Source organism: Amia ocellicauda, chromosome 2 (assembly GCF_036373705.1).
Source record: "Amia ocellicauda isolate fAmiCal2 chromosome 2, fAmiCal2.hap1, whole genome shotgun sequence".
Taxonomy (NCBI): Eukaryota; Metazoa; Chordata; class Actinopteri; order Amiiformes; family Amiidae; genus Amia; species Amia ocellicauda.
In genome coordinates this window covers 24346960-24372445 of record NC_089851.1, presented here as the reverse complement: position 1 = coordinate 24372445, position 25486 = coordinate 24346960, and the positions used below count along the sequence as shown (strand labels likewise).

The 25486-nt window shown below is 35.0% G+C and overlaps 1 protein-coding gene across 3 annotated transcripts in view; it reads left to right on the top strand.

The window, feature by feature from the left end:
• Window positions 1-25486, top strand: part of LOC136767682 (polyamine-modulated factor 1-binding protein 1) — a 115414-nt gene that overhangs the window by 52015 nt on the left and 37913 nt on the right. The window contains exons 16-22 of one of the 3 annotated variants that reach the window (XM_066721631.1): window positions 212-379; window positions 6362-6529; window positions 9282-9449; window positions 17049-17216; window positions 17458-17520; window positions 20695-20804; window positions 23864-23938. In XM_066721631.1, the coding sequence (XP_066577728.1) occupies window positions 212-379; window positions 6362-6529; window positions 9282-9449; window positions 17049-17216; window positions 17458-17520; window positions 20695-20804; window positions 23864-23938 (920 nt within the window). The remainder of the gene's footprint in view (window positions 1-211; window positions 380-6361; window positions 6530-9281; window positions 9450-17048; window positions 17217-17457; window positions 17521-20694; window positions 20805-23863; window positions 23939-25486) is intronic. The other 2 variants (XM_066721647.1, XM_066721640.1) reach the window with 2 other exon arrangements.

Below are 25486 nucleotides of genomic sequence, written 5' to 3'. Positions count from 1 at the left end.
CATTCCCTATTTCAAGCATGTTGGGACTTTAGTGTACAGATATATCATACCATACCATTGCAACACATTATAAATGATTATTTGTATTCAGATATTGCCCACTTAGATCACTCTTATAAGCATGATCAACAATGACTGGTCGTGATCCTTGGATCACTTACTTATTAATAGACACCAAACAAGTACAACTTTCTTATGTTCTTCTCTCCAGGTACAGCAACAAGAGGAGTTAGTGCGTTGTTTAAGGGAAGAGCTCGGTGTGGAACAAACTCGCTACCAGGATCAGCAATGGCAGCTCCACAAGCTGAAGGGTCACATTACAGATATGGAAACAGAAGTGGAACATCTAAGAGTCAAACAGAAAAGTGATGCTCAGATGGTAAGTGGCAGCTATGCAAATCTTTCTACATTTGGAAAACAGTTGAAGAGAATTCCATTCCTTATGAATAACACATAATACCACATTACATTGTGGTTTCCGTTTTTTTTATTTAATCTTTTGTAGTCTCTATAGTAAATACAAAATAGTTAATAAAACTATAGGTGTCAAACTCAAAGCGTGGAATTGGCCCTATAGTTCAAAGGTCGCTGGTTTAACTCTGGGCTACAGTACATCATTGACTTACTGTGACTGAGTGCTCAGAATGCACAATTCCCAATTAGCTGAACCCCTCCAGGTTTGATTTGATTTAAAGTTGGCCCAGGGTCTTTACAGATTGCTATAAAACAATAACCCTTGTGGCTCGCCAGGCACACGTGAGCCTGCCTTTTGAACTCCAAGAGCAAAAGACACAGATGCCAGTGCATGCTTTAAAGGACATGTGTATGACGTCATTGTCTCTGGTTGCAATGGTTGTTGTTTAAGGAAGCATTGGTAGCAGAGGCTTTTAATTTATTTTATACAGATTCATCTTCAATATCCCGGAATGACCTGCAGAATTCTGGAAACTATATAAAAATAAATCTAGAATGTATTGTAAAATTATAATATTAAGACTAGTATAGGTTAAGTATAGGTTCTGCATATATGTGCCCGTACTAAATTAGCAAATGCACAACAGTGAAGCACAAAGCAAGGCAAAACTACTGAAAGTGTTTTTGTGATTTGTTTCTAGTAAGGGCCTACCCGTTACATACAGTTTTAAAAGATTTCCTTTTTAGAATTAAAGTTTTCTCTGTTTTGGCATCCAATGTGTATGTAGGGGCCCCGAATGACCTTCCACCTGTGGTCAGCAATGCAATGCTACATTTCCCTTCCTGTTGTGGTTTCTTGATAAAACCAACTGGGAGCAGAATTTCTCTTTCCTTCGTTAGCATCAGTGGGTCTTCCTGTCTGTCTGGAGCTTCAAGTATAGAACCAAAATGGAGCTTCATTTTTTTTGTTTTTGTTTTGATATGCAATTATTTCTGCATAGTATGATACAATGTTATTCTTGTTCAACAATAGTGTAAATACGTATGTAATTATTGCCTTTCTCTATTTCCTTCAATTGCATATTTGTGTGTATGTGTGTGTATAGATAGATATACACAACATTTGTAGTCCATCCTTCTTTGCAACATTATTTCCACATTATTTATTTATTTATTTATTTATTTATTTATTTTGCCTGATACATTAAGCCACAGTCAGTATAAACATGATTATTTATTATTTTTATGTCTTCGCAGACATTATGATATCTCTTTTTACATGCTTATTTTTGGATATGGAAAATTATGACCAATCCTCCTAAAAACAATTTATGTTTTTCCTGTTTCAGTGTTCACTTATTTTGACATCAACCAAGCTGACAGTAAAATTGATCATGTGGCAGCATTTATTGCAAAATATTCAGAGAAAGACAACAATTCTCAATCAAAAAGCTTGAAATTCTGACTTGAGAGGTGCAGATAAATTGTTTGGAAACAGTGGAGTACTTCAAGAAAAACAGACAGCAGAGATAATAGAACACATCTTTGTTTTAAAATGAATGGAATGAAATGGAATGTAAGTTGGCAGGACAAAAGACGTGAGGTTAATAAAAAAAAATACAAAGGAACTCATCTCCATAGAGAAACTCTTGGCATCGGTGCTGTTCAATCCCACCTGAAATACTTATTGGATTAGGAGGACATGACACATCTGCCAAATCCATGCAACATGGTGGCAAATTCAAGGAAACATCTGTAACAGATGTTTCCTTCAATGTGCAGCTTTTTTTCTCTCACTCTAGCTCATAATCCAAAAGATTTCTGAAAATATACAGTTGCAAAGCTGCAGGGACAAGGCACTACATATTTAAACATTAATTCCCTCTGCAGCTCCTGACAAAGAATTTTAATTGTTTGTCCACTGAGCTGAAATGTTCTTGTTTCACCATCATAAATGTCCAGATTCTCCTTTCTGAGTTAATCTAATAAAATCTCCTCTTGGTACAGTACCCAAGCCACAGTGACTAGTATGGCTCAAATTAGAGGATTTATATGCCAATTTTACTTTCCAAAATAAAATTCTAATAGGAAAAAAAGACTGGTCTTGGGAATGTATAAGAAACATACTAGTTGACGTAATGGTAGTAATATTAATAATAAACACATACATAAGAATGCACCACTATTTAGGTTTTATGTGTAGGAAATATTATTCAGTTGTTGTTTCTGCTTATGTGTTTAAGTATTCAACATTTTCTATGGTTATTTAAAAAAAAATACAATTGTACAAAATTATATTTACATCATAATAGATTTTCCAAGAGAATCATCTGATAAAAGCCTCTGCTCAGAGTGCAGGATGTGCCCTTTATCTTGGAGATCCTTGGTTTGAATCCACTTTATGTCACGTGCCAGCCAACTGTGTTTGGGAGCAATTGATCAAGTGCCACCAGGGTTGGCTTTGGAGATATCAGTTTGGTAAACTGTTGTACACAATGTGGCTGCGGCTGGTGCCTGTGACGGGTGCTTTGGGTAAGAGCTGTGTCAGTCCTGCACCTGACATAAGACTTCTGCTGAATGCAGTGGATAGGCTGACAATCCCCATTTCAGGAGACACGTGTACGCTGCTACAGACTCTTCTGGACTTGGGAATGGGAGATGTAGCAATGATTCACATAGAATAGTACTTGACTACTCCAGATCAGAGACTATCAAAGGTGAGAAAGAAAATTATTTTGATAATATTACTCTATTTAAAAGGAAAAAAGTATAAATGCAAAGATCTTCTCAAATTGCATTAACCTCTCAAATCAATTTTCTCTTTTTGATTGTCAATTCCTTTCTCTTCACGGGAAAGATGTTTTTTTTTTTTTATATACACTCACCTAAAGGATTATTAGGAACACCATACTAATACTGTGTTTGACCCCCTTTCGCCTTCAGAACTGCCTTAATTCTACGTGGCATTGATTCAACAAGGTGCTGAAAGCATTCTTTAGAAATGTTGGCCCATATTGATAGGATAGCATCTTGCAGTTGATGGAGATTTGTGGGATGCACATCCAGGGCACGAAGCTCCCGTTCCACCACATCCCAAAGATGCTCTATTGGGTTGAGATCTGGTGACTGTGGGGGCCAGTTTAGTACAGTGAACTCATTGTCATGTTCAAGAAACCAATTTGAAATGATTCGACCTTTGTGACATGGTGCATTATCCTGCTGGAAGTAGCCATCGGAGGATGGGTACATGGTGGTCATAAAGGGATGGACATGGTCAGAAACAATGCTCAGGTCGGCCGTGGCATTTAAACGATGCCCAATTGGCACTAAGGGGCCTAAAGTGTGCCAAGAAAACATCCCCCACACCATTACACCACCACCACCAACCTGCACAGTGGTAACAAGGCATGATGGATCCATGTTCTCATTCTGTTTACGACAAATTCTGTCTCAACAGAAATCGAGACTCATCAGACCAGGCAACATTTTTCCAGTCTTCAACTGTCCAATTTTGGTGAGCTTGTGCATATTGTAGCCTCTTTTTCCTATTTGTAGTGGAGATGAGTGGTACCCGGTGGGGTCTTCTGCTGTTGTAGCCCATCCGCCTCAAGGTTGTACGTGTTGTGGCTTCACAAATGCTTTGCTGCATACCTCGGTTGTAACGAGTGGTTATTTCAGTCAAAGTTGCTCTTCTATCAGCTTGAATCAGTCGGCCCATTCTCCTCTGACCTCTAGCATCAACAAGGCATTTTCGCCCACAGGACTGCCGCATACTGGATGTTTTTCCCTTTTCACACCATTCTTTGTAAACCCTAGAAATGGTTGTGCGTGAAAATCCCAGTAACTGAGCAGATTGTGAAATACTCAGACCGGCCCGTCTGGCACCAACAACCATGCCATGCTCAAAATGGCTTAAATCACCTTTCTTTCCCATTCAGACATTCAGTTTGGAGTTCAGGAGATTGTCTTGACCAGGACCACACCCCTAAATGCATTGAAGCAACTGCCATGTGATTGGTTGGTTAGATAATTGCATTAATGAGAAATTGAACAGGTGTTCCTAATAATCCTTTAGGTGAGTGTATATAACATCTTAGCATAAATGGCTTTCTGAATTCCCTCCTTTGTATTTTTTCCCCCCATATTCTATAGTATGTTCTTTCGGTAATGTTTTTCTATGGGGCATTAGCTTCTTTATCCCTCTGAGGTAACCTGCCTTATAATCATTATGAGGCCAGAAAATGGTCAAGCTTGATGAATCCAAAGGAAATTGGGTTTGAAATGGCCTCATCTATTGAGGTCAAAGCCATTACTTTACGTATCAGATAAGTGGATTTTGAGTATGGCTAAATTATTTTAAAATTACCCTGAAAGATGGACATTTTGCTGCTTGGCATTATGAAAATATTTAAAAATAATGGGTTTATTAGTTACTGAAGTCACAACATTTTAATTATCTGGCTGCTTTCCATGTTTCTTGTATTTGCGTACAATGTAAACACGTTACAGAGAATTAAATGTATCTTTCATAGTCATACGCCTTGAGATTATGTGCGGAAATTCTACCAGAGGTCCATTCAGCAGGAAGAAAAAGCTTCCTCTGCCTCTTCTCAACAGTTTAAAGGAGAACTAGAGCAGTCCCTAAAATGGTTGGTTAATATATAATCATGGTAGCAGGAGTGTATTAAAACGTTGTGATTTTTCTGTTCCGTTCTATAATTTTAGTAAATCGTACCAGTATAATCTTCAACACGATCTTGCCTGCTGTAAATACCACAATGGAGAGCTCTTCTGTGTTTCAGGATGGCATGTTTCAACACTTACTGGATAGCACAAAAGACTGCATGTACAAGAGCATGGGATTTGTCTTCCCCGCAGCAGATTTGGTATAATTACGTTCAGTGGTACTGTGCTGTATGGCTCTGTGTTCACTGGGACACTTTGAGATGGGACAGTATTTTAAAGTAGCGTTAAAACAGAAAGATATGAACATTTTAATCAGATATTTTTTACACTGTTGATAAATGGAGTCCGGTTGCATGGCAGTAAACACATTAAAAATGGCTTACAACACATTTGTATTGGACTTCTTTATTTGTTTGTAGTTATGAATATGCTATAAGTCACTTTTATCTCCCGTTAATTATTAATAAATTATAATAACAAACAATAAATGTAATATTGATAGTTATGCCTGATCTAGAGTGTGCATAATGGGTATAACTCTGCACTGTATTCGGTACTTGTTGTTAGTTATACATTCCTTCTAACACTTGAATCCATTTGAGCCAATCATGTAAGTGACTATGCCAGCTCCCATTTAAGTTTTCTTTGCATATTTCAGGCCAAGGTACTATCCCGTCTTCTGAAGAAAGGGGCTTCATTCACTCTCTCCATTTGAAATGCAGAAGTTATACAAATGTTTAATTATTTCTCTTAAACCAAGATGTATTTTTATATTGTCCTTTTAATGCTGTTTTTCTTGTGTTTAGTGTTAACAAGCAGAACTTTGACCCACTTGCAAATCACACATTGCAAAGTTGTACCCTGTCACGTTTTGATTTGTAAATAGTAGAAAGTGGCTTCTAACAATGAATTAAATTGCAACAGGGTACAGATTTGTATTTTGCAGTTCACGGAGAGCCATAATTTGTAAGTTTTAACATGTATTTATTCATTATAATATTTTGAAAAAATGAAGGCATATTTACTGCAGGCTTTTCTCTAAGAATCACTGTGGGATGTCCATCATGAGTCTACTCATGTACCAAAACTTTTTCTTAAGACCCCTGCTGTTTCTAGAACATCCTCAAGTTTATTCATATGTGTAGCTTCCTCATATACAGTACAGCTCATTATGCATGGATCCCTTGGTTCATTTGAGAAACTATAGAAGAAGAACGGATTCTGTCTTTTCACCATATATTTTAATGTGAAATTTCCACAGTTAAAAGATCGTGAGAATCGTATTTCGAGACTAGAAGATGAAATTGCGGAGATCCAAGATAAACAGCGGAGTCTGCTGGAGAGGTTCCTGGAAGCTGAATCCCAGCTGAAAATCTCAATTTTAAACATGGCTGTAACTGAAAAGCACAAAGAACATCAAGCTGAAGAGGTACAATTCACAAAAAAGCTGTATGGAAATTCACTGCAATATTGTAGCAATAACAATCTTTAAAAGTGTTATTGTACACATACAATTTAATACTTTCAAGTAATTAAGTAGTTGAAGTAATTTTCTTTACAAACAAACTCTAAAACAGGAATATTTATTTCACTTCTGTTGTTTTCTGCTTGGAATATGAAGTTTTGTCCACTTGTCTTCTTCCAAGATGAACCAGCATCATGTACTCACAATAGAGAAACTCACACCCCTTCTGGATATGTATTTAAAATTAATAGCATTTTCACAGATTTCACATCTTCAAGTAAACCATTTGTTTAAAGTCAAAATGTCCTCATTCCACCCAGTCTACAGACTACAGATGCGATGCAATGTTCCTACACATTTGCACACTAACATATTTCAAATTTAAAGAGGACTTTTATTTATTTATGTTTGTTTATGTATTGTTAGTAAAAGCTATGTAAATATGAAACTAGCGTTAATCGCTGAAACTGCCAATAATGTGAATTCCTTTGCTTGGTGGATTTTCTGAGAACCATCCAAAACTGAGGCTCTCAGAGCAGACTAAAAATGCGAACTTGCCTTTTCTTGCAGCTATAGTTCAAGTTAAGTTGACACTAATTTGTTTGACTGAAAACAGGGTTTGTGAATGACAGTGTGTAATAGCCATGCCCCATGTTGGCTTCATGTTTGGAGCTTTAGCCAGAAAAAAAGCATGTTAATGTGTCAGACATTAGCAGACCTATTTCTCTAGTGGATGTTTCTTTGAGAACTCCTAATAAAATCAAACACTACATTTAATCCAATCCAAAACAAACTGATTATAAGAAGAAATAATGATTTTAGCAGAAACTGTGCAAATGTCCTGCAAGCAGTGTAGGGAATTCCAATACTGGGAAATACACTTTATAATACAATATATGTGTGTGTGTGTGTGTGTGTGTATATATATATATATGTGTGTGTGTGTGTGTTTTAAAAACACATTGCTTTCCATTTGAATCGAGGAACTAACACACACAGTTTAATGTTTTTTAATTCCTATTATACTTTGGGGTATCTTTGGTTAAAATCGCTTTACAGCTATCCTTTAGAACGTCATACTTTATTGTTTATGAACTATGATAAAGCAAAATGAATTAAAACACTAGCTGATTCATGAGATCAAACTCTTAACATTGTTAGGAAAACATGAGATTCAATTATCTTTGGTTTTGTATACATAAAAAATGAACAGATAGGAAAATAGTCCATCTGTTCTAGATAATATATATATATATAGCTTAATTCTTAAATAAATTTGTATTTTGACAAACAGTTCCGTAACAGAAAAAAATAGGAAGTTATAAAAGCTAATTAGTTCCAGTTAAAGTCTGAGATTCGATCCATTATCTTCCTCCAAGCAATCCCAGAAATCTAAGAAGCTGTTATTTGTGAAACCACCATATGAGGAGTACATTAAATAGCATGAGGCTCATGTCAAATTGAATGTTGCATGTAAGCATAGAAAAGCATGCCTGCATTGTGGCTGTCTTATAGGCATAATAGCAAGACTGATGCATTTCCTAATCTGTTCTGACCATGCTTTTATTTTTTCTTGTTTTACATTTGCAGTCCACCCTTTTCCATAGGTCCACATTAATGCTAGAACTGCCCAGCCAGTCAATTGAAACATTTCCGGTTTATAACATTTGTGTTCTGACAGTTCCAGGAATGTATGGTTGTGACGTTTTCCTAGAAATATGGACATCTACCTATGCTAATGAAGTTTGAGACGCACATAGTTTCATCAGTGATGGAGGATTTATTGTGGTCCACCTTACATCTCCAAAACCTGTCAAATTGACCAATATATTAATTGCTTTTCTGTTATTTGTAATATTAATAAGCATCCCAGTATGTTTTGAAATATATTATGCTGTTTATTCCTGTAGCATATGTGAGAAGATGGACTAAGCTGTTATTTGCTAAGCCTTTTATCTTCAATTATTTAGTTTGCTCTTACATATAGCTATCCATTTGCACCTGTATTATTTCAGAAGTTTCCCAAAGAAGCGCCCTCCTGATGTTTTGATCTATGGGTAGATTATTCACTGCAGCACTCACGAAAGAAGCTTTCATCAGTCGTATATTGTAAAACTGTCAGACGATTGTAAGAGGGGTGCTTGCTCTCTCTAAGTTTCTGCAACTTTGTCATGAAATGGAGGTGTAATTGCTTGATCATTGTTCAAGTGCACTGCCCAAACAGAGAAGCAACACATCTGTGTGAACTGCAAAATATAGATTTTAATATATGTACATAATTATTAATACTTCCCTTAGTTGGGAACCATTAGTTGTGTGCTATGCATTTTGAATTCATATAGAATAATGTTGCTGTTTTTTTCTCTCTCAATGACTTGCATATTTTGATTACAATGTTTATTATTGTATGGTTTGATTCTTAAAATATGGACACGCTTTCTTCTAATTCTTTGTGTTTATAAAAAAGCTATTTACTTTTTTTTGTCACTTGGTATTCCAGTGCTCACAATGATCAGTTTCTACAGGGAAAATAAAGCTTTTGCTCTTATCATTTACTAAAATACTTGCTTGCTCTTGATATCTGCATCCATTCTGTGAATCTGACATCTTATTGAGTTGTACTTCCTAAGCACTGAACTGCCAACTAGAGAGGTTTCAGTTTTCTTTGAGGAGTGTTGTCGCTATTTCATTGTTGGTTATTTTGATTTTATTTTAGCTAAAGAACTATGAAAGTACACTGGCAAAACAGAATGCTGAGCTGCAAGAAGCTGTGGAATCATTCAGAACATGCAATAGGAAACTCTTGACTGCAGAACAAAATATTATTGATCTTAAACTGGAGCTGTCTATGGCAAAAGAAAACCACAAGGAGGGTGAGGAGAAGGTATGTCCTTACAATTGTTTTGGAAATAGTTTTGACTATAGTTCTAATACTTCAATCCCTTTGCATGAAACATTTTCCAAAGTTTAAAAAAATAATAACATTAATATTTCCTTACTGTTCTTTTAGCATGAAGAAAAAAAATGCTGTCAAAGGCAGAGAGAGTCGGGGCTCTGTATTTGCTGCAGATAATTCAGTAGCTTTTTGTCATAGCATTAGGTGTATGAATTAGGCCACATTTGAAAAGAGATTGTTAGGTTTAATTTGTGACTTTCTTCCAATGTTCCAATGAGTCTACATCATTAGACACCTATTAGACACAAATAAGCCATGTGAGTGTTTTATGTGACTTTTAAGCAACTAAGAGAGAAAGAAAGATATGTGACTTTACAAAGGCGCAAGATAATGGATTTATTAATAACCACCACATTCTCGAATGCTATGGCGGAACAAACAGTTGTATCCCGCAATACGCTCCCCTTCACATTGCTGTAGGGGGAAAAGCAAAAAAGACAGCACAAATAAAAGTCCTCTGGTTGCAAGGGGGTCATAACACAAGGAATCCTAGCCATGTAAAACACAATGTGACACTTGAATCACAAGCTATAGTTGACCAGCTTTATCAAAACGTATCATTAGTCAAGAATAACCTGATTTCACTTTCTGCAAGGCACCGTGCATTTTATCTTCCCTTGTAGTTAGTCTGTGTGTTGTTGCTTCATTTCAGTGAAGAACAAGGAGATGAACTGCTCTGGCCAATGAAAATTGCATGACTTGATAAATCTGTGATTAAAATCGGATTGTTTGATCTTGCAATATAATATTCATTTTTTTATTTTTTTATTTTAATATATGGTGTCAAATTGACGGCTCGTGGTAGTTGTATGCGAAACATCCAGCAGTTCTAGTGTTAAGGCATATGGAGACCAATTTGATTCTGTCTGAAGTGGCAATGTGTGTAGCTGCAATTAAAATATACATTAGTACTATTAATAAGGAATTTCCTGTGCTCCAGTGGACACCAGTTCAATAAGTAGCTGTGCAGCTCCCTACTGAATACCAAAGAAAGAACTAAGCATGTGAAGGATCTACTTCATACTTTTCTCATAAGCAAAAGTTTACCTATATTCACCTCAGGTTTTCAGCTCTGGTGCCATGCATTATCTGCATAAAAAAGTCATTGCATCGTCTGCGTCTTAAATTGGGCTTTTTATGTTTTTTTTTTTGGTGACTTGATTATGAAATACACACAGGTATAACCCAGAGTTTCACTTCAAACCTGTAGTATACCCCATGTGATTTATTATTTAAGTTCTGTGGAGATGATAAAAAGAAGACTGAAGTGGCTGAAGTAGGATGAACACAAGTGTAGGTATGTTTAATTTAGAACCACTTCATATTAAATACATACATATTTAAATTAATTTGGAACCATTGGGTATTTTAATTAGACTGGAACCATCCATTTTTAATAACATTTTTTGTCCATACCCTGAATTAATATTTTTTAATATACCTTCAGTGACAGACACAAATGGGAAGGAACAGTATTGGAAATAAAAAGTGTTAATTGGAACAAAACATAACACTTAACAGTGGAAAAAATCTATATACAAATGTATATAATGTAAATGTATAATATTCTGTGTAATTGTATTTTGAAGCTCAATTTATGTGACAGATTTTATTATTATTATTATTATTATTATAGTATTGTGATAATTTCAGAGATGCACATGAAACTGAATAAGTGTAAACTTTCCTTTTGGGCTTTTTTAATTTTTAAATATTCTATTCTCCATCTAACTCTTAAACATTTGCAAAGAAGTCTTCAGAATAGAAAAGCTTTTATAAAATATTTGTGCCATTAACTTATTCATGTCACATTTATCAATTAAGTTTACTGAAATAATTTGTTTTTCTTAGCAAAACATCAATATATTATAACATTATATCACAAATATGGGAAAAATATATAATTAAACCAGATGCACTTAACAAAATGTTGTTTCTTACTTAATAAAGACATATATTGTGGAAAAAGTCATATTTTAGTGTTAAAAGCTTTATCACATCTTCCAAATAACAGTATGTTTTTGGAAAACCAGTGATGTCAAATATAAAACTATCAGCTCTTCTGCATCAGCAATGTAAAATGAAGGGGTTGCTGTATGTCAAAATCACATTCTCATATCAAATATTAAAAAAACCAAGCAGTATAAAGCCCGGTACCCCTTTGCAGTTCACTATTCTGTATTGCTTTTGTCTTTATTGTGTAACTTAATGACGCCATTTTTTAGTTTTTTGTATTATACTCATGTCAGCATAATTCTGATGTATCATGGACTTCTGTGGTCATTATTCTGACTTGAAAATAAGCTCTATAATACTTTGCCACTATTTACCTCACAAATAATTATATATTTAGTAGGTTGTTTTTGACAGTGATTATGCATTATATAACCAAAGCACCTTCTTGTGTAATGTATTATTTTGGTTGTTATGTGTTGTTTTATTTGCCTTTAAATAACATAACATAAATTTGCCAGATTTGTACCTTTATTTTATTGTGTGGTCCTTATTTTGCATAGGTTATAGGTGGATCAGAGGTAAAATACTTTTTTATCTTTGCTGTATTTCAGTATTGCATCATAAGAACTTGGAGCCTTTGTCAGAATTGAAACGTGTATATTTGTGGTGTCTATTTTAGAATCATATAACTTTAATATATTTATATATATATACCGTGAGGGAAAAAAGTATTTGATCCCCTGCTGATTTTGTATATTTGCCCACTGACAAAGAAATGATCAGTCTATAATTATAATGGTAGGTGTATTTTAACAGTGAGAGACAGAATAACAAAAAAATCCAGAAAAACACATTGATTGCATGTTAATGAGGGAAATAAGTATTTGACCCCTTCGACTTAGTACTTGGTGGCAAAACCCTTGTTGGCAATCACAGAGGTCAGACGTTTCTTGTAGTTGGCCACACATCTCAGGAGGGATTTTGTCCCACTCCTCTTTGCAGATCCTCTACAAGTCATTAAGGTTTCGAGGCTGACGTTTGGCAACTCGAACCTTCAGCTCCCTCCACAGATTTTCTATGGGATTAAGGTCTGGAGACTGGCTAGGCCACTCCAGGACCTTAATGTGCTTCTTCTTGAGCCACTCCTTTGTTGCCTTGGCTGTGTGTTTTGGGTCATTGTCATGCTGGAATACCCATCCACGACCCATTTTCAATGCCCTGGCTGAGGGAAGGAGGTTCTCACCCAAGATTTGACGGTACATGGCCCCGTCCATCATCCCTTTGATGCGGTGCAGTTGTCCTGTCCCCTTAGCAGAAAGACACCCCCAAAGCATAATGTTTCCACCTCCATGTTTGACGGTGGGGATGGTGTTCTTGGGGTCATTCCTCCTCCTCCAAACACGGCAAGTTGAGTTGATGCCAAAGAGCTCGATTTTGGTCTCATCTGACCACAACACTTTCACCCAGTTCTCCTCTGAATCATTCAGATGTTCATTGGCAAACTTCAGACGGGCCTGTACATGTGCTTTCTTGAGCAGGGGAACCTTGCGGGCACTGCAGGATTTCAGTCCTTCACGGCATAGTGTGTTACCAATTGTTTTCTTGGTGACTATGGTCCCAGCTGCCTTGAGATCATTAACAAGATCCTCCCGTGTAGTTCTGGGCTGATTCCTCACCGTTCTCATGATCATTGAAACTCCACGAGGTGAGATCTTGCATGGAGCCCCAGACCGAGGGAGACTGACAGTAATTTTGTGTTTCTTCCATTTGCGAATAATCGCACCAACTGTTGTCACCTTCTCACCAAGCTGCTTGGCGATGGTCTTGTAGCCCATTCCAGCCTTGTGTAGGTCTACGATCTTGTCCCTGACATCCTTGGACAGCTCGTTGGTCTTGGCCATGGTAGAGAGTTTGGAATCTGATTGATTGATTGCTTCTCTGGACAGGTGTCTTTTATACAGGTAACGAGCTGATCCTAATCTCAGCTCGTTACCTGTATAAAAGACACCTGGGAGCCAGAAATCTTGCTGACTGATAGGGGATCAAATACTTATTTCCCTCATTAACATGCAAATCAATTTATAACTTTTTTGAAATACGTTTTTCTGGATTTTTGTGTTGTTATTCTGTCTCTCACTGTTAAAATACACCTACCATTAAAATTATAGACTGATCATTTCTTTGTCAGTGGGCAAACATACAAAATCAGCAGGGGATCAAATACTTTTTTCCCTCACTATATATATATATATATATATATATATATATATATATATATTTATTTATCTTGAATTTGGTGCCTCTCCTGTGTTCATATTTCTTGCTATGATATTCTGCCAATAAAACCAGTATGTTCAGACTGATCTAATAGTCCTCAATTGCATTGGGATCAGGAGATTGACTGGCTGGCTGGAGGACTAAGCACTTCATTAGTTATTGTGCTGTACGTACACCAGCTTCTGTTAACCCTTTGGTATACCCTGGAATTATTATAATACTGCCAGCAATACATCCCTTGGATGCGTCTTACAGATTCCGCTTTGAATTTTCTAGAATATTGCATTTAGATTCTGACCCACAATTTCCATTTTCCCAGTAACAGAAGTGTGACATATTATACCAGTTCACAAATTTATTTAAATGTCTTCACAGTTGTCTGTATATGTCATCTTCTTTTCATCCCATCTGGATGTCTCCAGATGTAGAAATTCCATCTGACTTAAAGAACTTGACACAAATTTCACTTGAAGCAGTAGGGGGAGGGGAGGGGAGGGGAATGGTTTGAATACAACAGACAGTTTATATATTTTGGTATCAAGTTGTTTAGTATGAAGTGAATTTAACATCTGGAGTGACACAAATAGAGAATCTGATGAGAAGTCGTTCTATTGAAAGTGCTGAATGGTAACATTGTGATCAGGGGTAGCACTCTATAGGTTTTAATCCTTTGATATTGCACCACTTGAGTATTTTTGCAGGCTTCATTGGTCAATTATTCCAATAGATCTATGCCATTAATCTGTAGTGTGACGTGTTTTTGCACCCTTAGGTCTCAATTACCCTAACAATACCATAGTGTTTGGTAGCTGGTTCATCTTCCAGAAGCAGACATTGTGCAGACCAACATCAATGGAGTTAGGATGAGACTTCACCTAATGCCATTTAGTTTCTATTCTTGTATATATGAACATTTGGCAGATTTCTTGAAATATATCATCTTGTCTGATCATATTTAGTCATTTTCTTTGAGTGACTTCTTCAGACTGAAACAAAGGCCATTCATAATGCTTAGGTGGCAAAATAATGTAAATCCTAGCTGGCTGTCAATATTATTGAAGACCACAGAATATGTAGAAATTATGCCTTTGAAAACAACAGTGAGTAATGCTTGAAATAATATGAATTTGAATAAATCTTAGAAGTAATATTGATCTTTCGTTGCACCCTAACAGAACGTCTGATTAAATTTTAAAATATTGTGAGGGTGAAACGTGATGATCTGTTAATCAATATATTCCACCTAGTGTGTAAGATAGTAGAAAAGGGAATTATAATACGCTTATAAAAAAAGGATAAGTCTGTGGCGTCTCCCTGGGGAGTCCTGCAAGCACTTTATAAAAGAAAATTTGAAATGTTGATCTGTTTCAAATAGACTAAGAAAGCATCTAGTATAAACACAATAGAAATTTTCCCCTGTGTTTCTTGGAATCGCAGAGTGGGTTTTCTAAAGTGGTATATAGTGCTCTCTGCGTGGTATTATAATTGAAACATTGTACTGAGCTGCAAGACTTGTTTTTTTTTTTGATCTCCTCTTCATAATCGTCACTCTTTAATCTTTTCCTCTCTGCTGCTTCATTTTGCTTCTCCATGTACTTGCTCATACAGAATGCCATTATTGCCTTTGGTTATTAACTAGGAATGGATTTGTAAAAAGTAATTTTGTGCTGGCTTGATGCAACAGAATAAGCTGTCAAACATCATACCAGGTGACAGTGTGATGTCCTTCTGAGGAGCTACTACACACTGTGTGCTTTAGCTGGAAGGTTAGAGGTAATCAGATGGGATTACCAACTGCAGCCTTTATTAATATAAATATATATATATACAGAGAGAGAGAGAGAGGGAAACAGGAAATTATTAATAAACTGTTCTGCAAAAGAGTTTATTTACTACAGAAATAAATATTGCATAGTGCATCTATGTTCTAGATCAACTAATTTCCATTGTCTGTTCTTTGTAGCAATTGTTTTAAATTTGCTTTTATGTTGGCATTATTTTATCTTCAATACCTACATCTTATTTATCAGAAGATGGAGGACCATTTGCATTCAGTTGCATTCTCACTTGCATTATTGTCAAGACTAAACCTTTCTGTAGCCTTTTAATTCATTTTTTTAGCTATAAAGGATAGTGAGAAAACAACAGATAAGCAGAAGGATATTTTAGTTTACTTAGGAATGTGAGTTAGAAATAATTAATTATGTAACCACTCTAAATTAATACTTAAGCATATGACTACTGTTAGTTATTACTATCGTTAGTTATTATATTACTATTGTGTAGTTACTGTGTTTATAAAAGAATATTATTGTTTTTATATATATGTATATATATATATATATATATATATATATATATATATATATATATGTCTGTATATATATATATATATAATTTATTTTTTATTTTTATTTTTAACATGATGATTACAATGCTACAGAGCCCCCCCACCCCCCCACCATGAAAAACAATCTAAATGTTAAGCAGGTTCACACCTCTTAATACATTCTGCATTGCACTCCTTGGAGAAATTAAACATCTGCTGCTTTTGTCAAGTTATCATTGTTAGGTATGACACACATTGAAACAAAAGAAAGATGTGTAAATTTTTCTAATCAAAACATCTGTACTGCTCTGCTATTTACATTTTCCTATCAAGACATAAGAGAAATGTTAATTTTAGATGATTCTTTTTATGACTTGTAATTACTGTCATTAAGAAAGCTCCAGAGACTCGGGGGGAGCGTTGACTGAAATGCAGTTTGACATGTTCTATAATTAATGCTGAATTAATGTGTTACTTTATGTGCTGGGAGAAGAAAGGTTCTGAACAGCTTTGAAAGGCAGCTAGTGTGATCACAGCCTCACGCGCACAAGTTTGCAGTTTAGTTTTGGTAATCGTTCACTTTATCGGCATGCTCTGTTCCCATGACTGCACATGTGTGTAGAATATTGTGTGTCTCTGTTTGTGTAAGACAGCATATGGGTGTCAGACCCCTTAGGACTGTGTTTAGTATTTTTCTTTGAATGTGAATTATGTATTTATATATTTAATCTGAGCTGATGTTCTTCTCAACATTGTTAAAATAGTTATTGATAGTATATTTTACATGTACGATAGAGACCTGTCATCAGTTCAAAATAGCTATTATTATAGATCTTAGCATGTGAAACATATGAAACGCAGCCAAAGAGTTTTGTATTGTGTGATTGATATGAATGTATGAAGATAAATTCAACAGACTTTCTCTCCATTTTTAATTTGTTTAAACCTGTTTATTCTTCTCTCAGGTGCAGAGGCATGAAGAGAAAATGTCTGAGTTAACTAAGCAGCTACATCAGACACAAATAATAAGCCAAGAAAACATCAAAGATCTTGCAAACAAGGAAGAACAGTTGGTTATTTTAAAAACAGAGACAGAAACTCTACAAGAGAAATACAGATGCAAAGTTGAGGAGGTGAGATTCTGTTGTTAACAAAAACACAAATTAATTTATGTCTGTTCAAACACCGCACATCATGAGTCAAAAAGTATTCGAGAAACTGAACTTCCAGTACAGAGTTTACATTATGACATGGAGTGTCTTTTAATGTGTTTTGGTTTAATATTGTTTGATAAATGGTATAATCTGTCACTATTCTTAAAGGCAGCTGGAATATACAAACAATTTTATACATATTCAATATTCTTGAAAACAGGTAGAGTATCTGAAAACTGATCAGCTTAATTTGAAAAAAAAACTGGAGGCAGCAAATGCAGAGGTAAGCACTGTTTATTAAAACCGCAATTTGTAATTCACCGAAAATTTGCCTTTCGGAAGAAACTTACTGAAACTTATTTGTTCCAAGACCAAGAATCCCACTATACATAAACAGAGGTACTATAACTTTATAAATGCTTAATATATATTGGTATTTACCTTGTATTCTCAATGTAATTGTATGTCAAAATGGTTGGAGATGATAGACACACACTTAGTAAATGTTCCTCAGCATTCTTGCAGATCTATGTAACCCTAAAGATTATGTTACAGAATATGCTTCCCTAGGGACACCAAACATGTTTAGAACTTCTACTGAAATCTGATCTGGATAGGGTTTGAGAAATATCTTTAAAATACATTGCTTTTGAAAAAAATATTTTTATTTTTCCAAAACAATGTATTAGATTAATTGATTTGTTTATATTTATTTTTAAATTCAGGGATCTAGTTATATGAAGATACGTTTCACATATAATTTAGTTTGTGAGGACAATATATTTTATTTTTATTTTTTAATGTTTGCATAGATTAAGTTCAGAAGATGACAGAAATACACATAGTTCTTGTTTCTTATATGCAGAAATGTATAATTTTTTGCAAACCTTGTAGATTGTTTTGATCATTTAGAATAGTTCTGCATTAGACTGTATACAAGTTGTTAACTACAATCACAAAGTTAAGGGCTATGAATGAAATTAAAATGACAAAATAAAAGCATTCATGATTATACACATTATTATTAAATTAATGATTTCATTAGTTTTCGTTACTTAGTTCATATGTTTTAGTTTGCTATTCATTTTTTTAATTCAGTTATAGAAATGCTGTTCTTTAATGTGTTGGTCACACATTTTGGGTGAAGGGTGAATTGAACTAAATGAGGTGAACACATCGCATGTACAGATGTGTTATATAGCCCAATGTTATCCAGATGTTAAGACAATATTACAGGGCAATGTGGCCAGTTTTTCCAGGCAATTTCTTATTAAAGAGTTCATATTTGTAATACTACAACAAAAGATAAAAACATTCAAGATGTGCTTGAAGATTATATAAGTAAATAGTACATTGCATATACTTTAAAATGGCTGTAGTTTCCTGTAATACATATATCCATCCATCAATCAGCCTTTATCATTCCCCTGCAGAATGAGGTGTCTGTATAGGTGATCTAACCATAACTTACCACGCTACCAGGTTGGCAAGTACCACACACACGCACACACACAAACTCATATACGAACACAAATACAGAATAATCTAAAGTAGCCACTCTAGCAGTATGTCTTTGGGATATCAAACAAAGCACCTGAATATATAATATATGTCATTATACCAGGTAATTTCAAGTGGTAGGTCACACATTACAGGTTATAATAATGGACCACAAAACACAACATTTCAGTTAAACCAGGTACTTCATATAAATAGGGGAAAGTGGGCAAGAGAGGTTATATATATATATATATATATATATATATATATATATGATAGGGAGAAGTATACTCCCTCAATGGATATGTGGACAAGGAACACTCAGGCCCAATTTAATTAGAATAATACCGCAGTAGTTATTCAGGTATAACGAAGCGCTCCAGAGACAGCTATCCTGGAAGACTTGTCTAAAGAGCATGCTATCATATAGAAGATTAGTCCCTTTGCTTGCTGAGCAACTGCATGACATCAGTGAGGTTTATAAGGTACCCCAAACTTTATCACAGGCTTCTTTGTCTTCTATTCTAAATATGGCTTTGGATAACAATTCTAAAAATCAGCTACACAGAACTACTGCACCTGGCGTCTTTGGAGCAATACACACAGCTTAAACTATTACAGGATACACAATCTTGCTGCAAAAATGGTACGAATAGAATATTTTTGGCATCTAGACAGGGCACTGTCCCATATCATGTAATGTATGTATATGCTGATATATATTTATCTATAGATATATCTATCTATCTATATATAAATCAGCAGAAGCAGACTTTGTTGATATACTGCTGGGTGAAGGCCTCCCCAGGATGTTTCCACTTGTTCCAGTCTACCTCGTTTCCAGGTTATGCTAGCAATGTTTCTGATTTCATCTCCCGATCTTCTATGTGGATGATTTCTTTGCCATGTTGAATCTTTTGCGATCTAGTCTAGAGCTTCTTTAGCTCTTCTCTGATCTATAAAAGTATATAATATTTTGCTGAATGATACGCAGACATTTTCTGCCGATCTATCAAAGTTGGAGTGTAAACATATCTGCTTATCGGTGTAAATAAGAAGAGTTAGCTCTTGGTGTGAGGATCCAGGTATGATTGGATTTTAATTAGATCGACTTTGTAAATCTATGAAAGAGGATATATTTATTTAATGTTTAATTTTACCCAGATAAAAGCTACTTGGGAATTTGGTCTAATTCAGATACTGTTGCTGCTAAACTCCTTAATCTTCCTGAGACCCATGATGAATGGTTAAATGTAAATATGTTATTAGAGTTATAAATTCTTCCGATTGTGCTATTTCTGTGGGATTAATACCACAATGTAACTTACTGGAGACCATAAATCTTATGTTGGTATCACTTTAAGTAATGTTAATCTTTTTTATTTTTATTTTTTACCACAAGTATGGTAAACTGTGTATTTATTTGTTTTTCTGATTACTCACATGTGTTACATATTCATAATAAAAATGTTGTAAAGAGCCTTGCCTGCATCCTAGGTAGTGTTCTGAAGTTGATTAAAAGAATGTCTTTTCAGGAATTATGAAAGCTTTTTGCATTCCATCCCCCATGCAGGTTTTTTTTTTTTTTTTTCTTAAGCTTCAAGCTAAAACTAATACACAATCTTAGTAAACCTGTTGTATTTTCATGTCAAAAGAACAAAAGTGGGATCAAGAGATCTTTAATTGAATACACCTGATTAGAATTATACCAACCACCAGTGGGAGACTTGTGTATGGTTAGCATAATAAACTAGTAAATCTAAGACATGGGAAAGCTTTAGGCATTCCTTCTAGCATACTGAATCAATTAATAGCATGTTCAAGGAAACCCTGATTATTTGAAGGAGTGGAGAAAAATGACTTGATTCTTTACAAGTTGTAAAGGCTATTATTAGTATTCTAGATAGAGTGCATTCTAAGGAGTTCATCTTAGCCTTTGATCTGTTTTCATCCACAGCTGGAAACTGTGCACCAGGCTGTGGAAGCGGCGAGAATGGACAACAGTCGCCTGCGTCAGGAAAGCGAGTTAGTGGTTGCAAATGTGAATCGGTGGATCAAAGAACAAAAGTAGGTAAAACTCTCACTCCCCTGAATATGATTCCCATTCCCCTCCAAAAGCCAATGGGCCCCACCATGCTGCTCCCCTCTGTATGAGTCAGTGTTTCAGGTCACATGTCCTACAGCTAACCTCTTATCTGAAGGAATCAGCCAACCATCCTCCACCAAACACACCATTATTGAAAGCCACTTATATTAAACACTTTTTTTTCCTTCCCTCAACCAGCATGAATACAGACAAGAACTCAAAGCAAATTAGTGTAATGAAAAAGTCAATTTTTCATGTTAACTATAGCTTCAGATCTAAACTCATGGAGCTTCAGTTTTATTAATATGTCTGAGGTAATACTTTGAGAAGCCATTTTCCCGTGTTGTTGGATACAATACTGCACAAAAATTGGAGACCACCCACATCTTGTGGTCTAATTGAAATAAATTGCATAGTAAAAGTATAAGATTAATTTTTGGTTCATTAAAATAATGAATAAACCATAAAGGCAATATTTCAAGCCAGTATTCAGTGTAACCTCTTTAAACTGCATGACTGAACTAATTCAACAAGGGATGCTTATTTGATTTTTCCCCCCACATCTTCTCTCAGAATGTTCTTCCAGCCTTACTGGAGCACGTTCCAGATTTCTTGCAGTGAATTCAGCTGGGGGTTTTGATTATCCCTATCTAGATAATCCAATGCACAGGGGGGTTATTCTATACATATATCTATTCTGTGTCCTTCCTTTTAAAGAATCCCTTTAATTAGTAATGCTGCTTAGTACCTTATTCCTCAATTAATCTCATTTTGGGACAAATTACATTCTAAAGCTGACTTCATTTTACAAAGGCCAATGCCACCTAGATTACAACTAAATACAGTACATGGTTTCTCTACAGTACTACACTACACAGTGATTCATTTGTCTTTAAAATATGCTTCGGTACAACTGTTTTAATATATTTAACATTTGCATTAACTTTGAAATGATTGGAAATAGACCCATTCCATTTTAAATGTACATACATATACAGTTGTACATCAATGCCCCTGTTAGCTAAGCCAAATGCTTGAAATATGTTACTGCACCTGTCTCTTTCTTAGGTACAAAGCAGACAGTTTGGGGTTCAGAAAACTGTATACTTTTGTGAGAGCAGCTTTTGGAGTGTTTAGCTTAATTAATGACTAACCTTGTGTCTGCATTTCAACCAATTTTACTGTTGGCAGCTGTAGCAGAAGTGAAAACATTTAGGTTAAAGTAAATTTGCATTATAATTTAAATGATTTACGATACACTTTATGCATGCCTTTCTTTAGAAGTATATTTAACATATTCATAATGATTTGTTTTAGCTGTTTGGCGCAGTACATTCTGTTGGATATGTGGTTGTTGCAAGTTGAGTTTAGCCTTTTGTAATTCTTCCATATTTTGAGAAATACAATTAAAAGAAGTACGAGAGTTAAAAACAGATAGTATTACATAGATAATTAAAAACAGGAAGCTCAGATCTGGCATATATCCTATAAATTGATTTGGTGGGACTAAATAACAGCTGACTTACTATAAATTGTTTTGTTACTAAATACTGGAGTACTTCTGTTTTGTCCATTCTTTAAAGGTAATTATACAGTTAAGATTCTGGAACAATGGACACAGTCTGAAGTTTAAATGTAAAAATATGTGTATTATTTCAGGAAATTTCATGTAATTGTTATTTTGGAACATTTACATAAGTATTTTGTATCCTAGTGTTTGCGTCTTTCTATTACTTCAATGTCAGATTGTTTTTTTTTTTAATTCTAACAAGTAGTCTTACTATAAGAAAGTCAAATAAAATTTACTTTTGATAGTTTCCAACTGTACATATACAATGAAAAAACATCTTTATGCATACTTTTCTTAGTACAATTTTTTTTTTTTTTTTTTTTTTTTTTAAATATATTAGAATTACACTAACATGACCAGTTGTCATTTAAGAACATAAGAAAGTTTACAAACGAGAGGAGGCCATTCGACCCATGGTGCTCGTTTGGTGTCCATTAATAACTAAGTGATCCAACTAAATGAAAGAAAATCAATGTGAATAGTCAAATGTAAACTCTCACTTCAGTATATGGTTGCCACAACTCTACTTCCTACATGCCTGTACCATTCTGCCCTTCGATCACCCTATATCCCAATATGCAGTTATAGTTGAAACAATTCGCACCCTTCCTTTGAAACTGTGTTATTTGGTGATGTATGTAATTAAATAAATGTTGCTAATTAAAATATACTTATCAGTATATGTTTTGAGATTGTTGAACACAGCCTTTTTATTCTGTCAACCATAGACTTTAAAACTGTAAATTTTAAGTTAATTGAACTGGAATTGGATGTGTAAACTTTAGATTGCCACTCCATTAATTCCTATTGTGTGTTCACAGTTGCTTCATGGTGAGCGGCAGTTTTAATTTTGCATCAGCTGGAAAACATAACTGACATTCTCTTGACTGAAGTGGTTGTGGCCTCATCAAATGTAGCTGCATGACAATGATCTAAAGCACATCTCAGCAACAGGGCTTGAAAGTATCAAAGTATTGGTCTCCCCAGTGCAATCCACTGACCTCAACTCAAAATTAATGTTAGAGGAGCATGCCACAATACCAACCAAAAGTACATATATTGATAATATAAGTGTAGTATTAACTTAGTACCAAAAAATGATTTTTTTTTTCCTGCAACATAGGCGTTTTTGAAAAAATGAATAGTCCTTATTTTGTAGTTTATACAGTAAGCTGGATCTTTCTACTTGCCACTTTAACTAACACCTTTGGTTAGGGGCATGATTAAATCAAAAATGTTTGTGCTGTGAACTTCTCAACTTTTCACGTTAATGGCATGGAAACGTTTTTTTTTATTATTATTACGCCCTAGACCTTTTCATGTTTAACCTATTTTCTCCAGCAGTGTGATCCCTTGTTTTTTAAATTTAGTTGCTTATTTAGTAATGTATGTAAGTAAACACATTGTTTCCACACACTGTGTCTTGTTCTGTCACAATAATGATTTATATTTGATTTTTTGGTTTAATAGGATTGCCAGTGAAAATCTGGCTGGAAAAATCAAAGAACAGAACAAGCTGTTGGCCATAGTCAGTGCCGAAAAAGAGTAAGTAAATATCAATTATGACATCACTACCTGTGGTGTAGTTTACCTTGGAATATTTTATAATGGCCTTGAAATGGTACTAATGTTATATGAAGGAATGTATTTGAATTCATGATTTAAATGCTGTAATTTAATATTGTTCATGATGTTCATTGTTTTTGTTTGTCCACCCTTAATATAAATATATAAAATGAGTTTCAACAAAAACATTCTCTGTTACAGCCCAGTGTCAACTAATAGTGTAGACGTATCTGCCTCAATATTATATTTTATATTAAATACAATAATTTCCTCAGTATTTTTCTTGCCTTTTTAAATTGAACTTTCCTTGTGCATTTGATTAATATTCTATTTATTCAGAAACAAATAACACATAGTAATATCGTATAATATTCTCTCTGGTGTTGTTGTTATGTTATGTTGTATGTATGTGTATGGAGCTACATGAGCAAGTGCAATATATGTGTTACATGTTTATAATTCAAGAGATTCACATTCTTAGAATGTGTTTGTCTCTATTATTCATGAGCAACAGTAGTGTATTGTACAGAATGGGTTTTTATTGTGTTGTACTGGACAGAACAGGAGTGTCAATGAAATGAAAAATTACTTTTTTTTTTTTTTTTTTACAAAACATTACATTTTCCCACAAGTTATGGTACATCTGCAACTAAGAAAGTGTGCAGTAATTCTGTGTTGGTACTGTTTTGTCATTGCTTATTGTCAAGTGCATTATGGTTGATGTCATCTGCCTTTTTGGATAATGGAGCGGTTCAATACACAAATGCTTCAAAAAACATCTCTTCTGGCAGCATTTTCCCCCCCGTCCTTTCTGTAAATGGGGAAGGATTTTGACACAGAGCTACATAATTTCCCTGCCTTGGTAGTCATGCTAATTCTTGCTAAAGGAGCTGGATCCAGAACACAGCAGCTCACATAGAGCTCAAAGCGCTGTTTCCTTTATGTGTGTCTGCAAAGCAGATTGTAAGAGCTCTTGGACTTTTCCACATTTTGTTGTGTTACTACCTGAAATTTTCCATTGGACCACAGAATCTTTTGCCACATCTTTCCATACAGGCCAGATTTGTGGAGTACCTGGGCAGTTGTTGACACATGAACAGTTTCTCATGGACAGCCATGGAAAGCTGTAGGACTTTCAGAGTTGTCATTGGCCTCTTGGTGGCTTCTCTGACCATTGATTACCTTACCCGGCTGCTCAGTTTGGGAGTACGGCCTGCTCTAAGCAGATTCTGGGTTGTGCTGTATAACGTCCACTTCTTAATAAAATAATAATCGATTTGACTGTGCTCCAAGGGACATTCAATGCCTTTGAAATGTTTGTATACCCCTCCCCTGATCTGTGCCTTTTGAAATTTTACCCTGGAGTTGTCTTCAAAGCTCTTTGCTCATCATGGTAGTATCTTTGTTTGAATGCACTACCCAAATGTGGGACCTTACAGAGACAGGTGTATTTAATCTGAAATCATGTGAACCACTTTTACAGCACACAGATGGACTCCATTTAAATTATTGTGTGAATTCTGACGG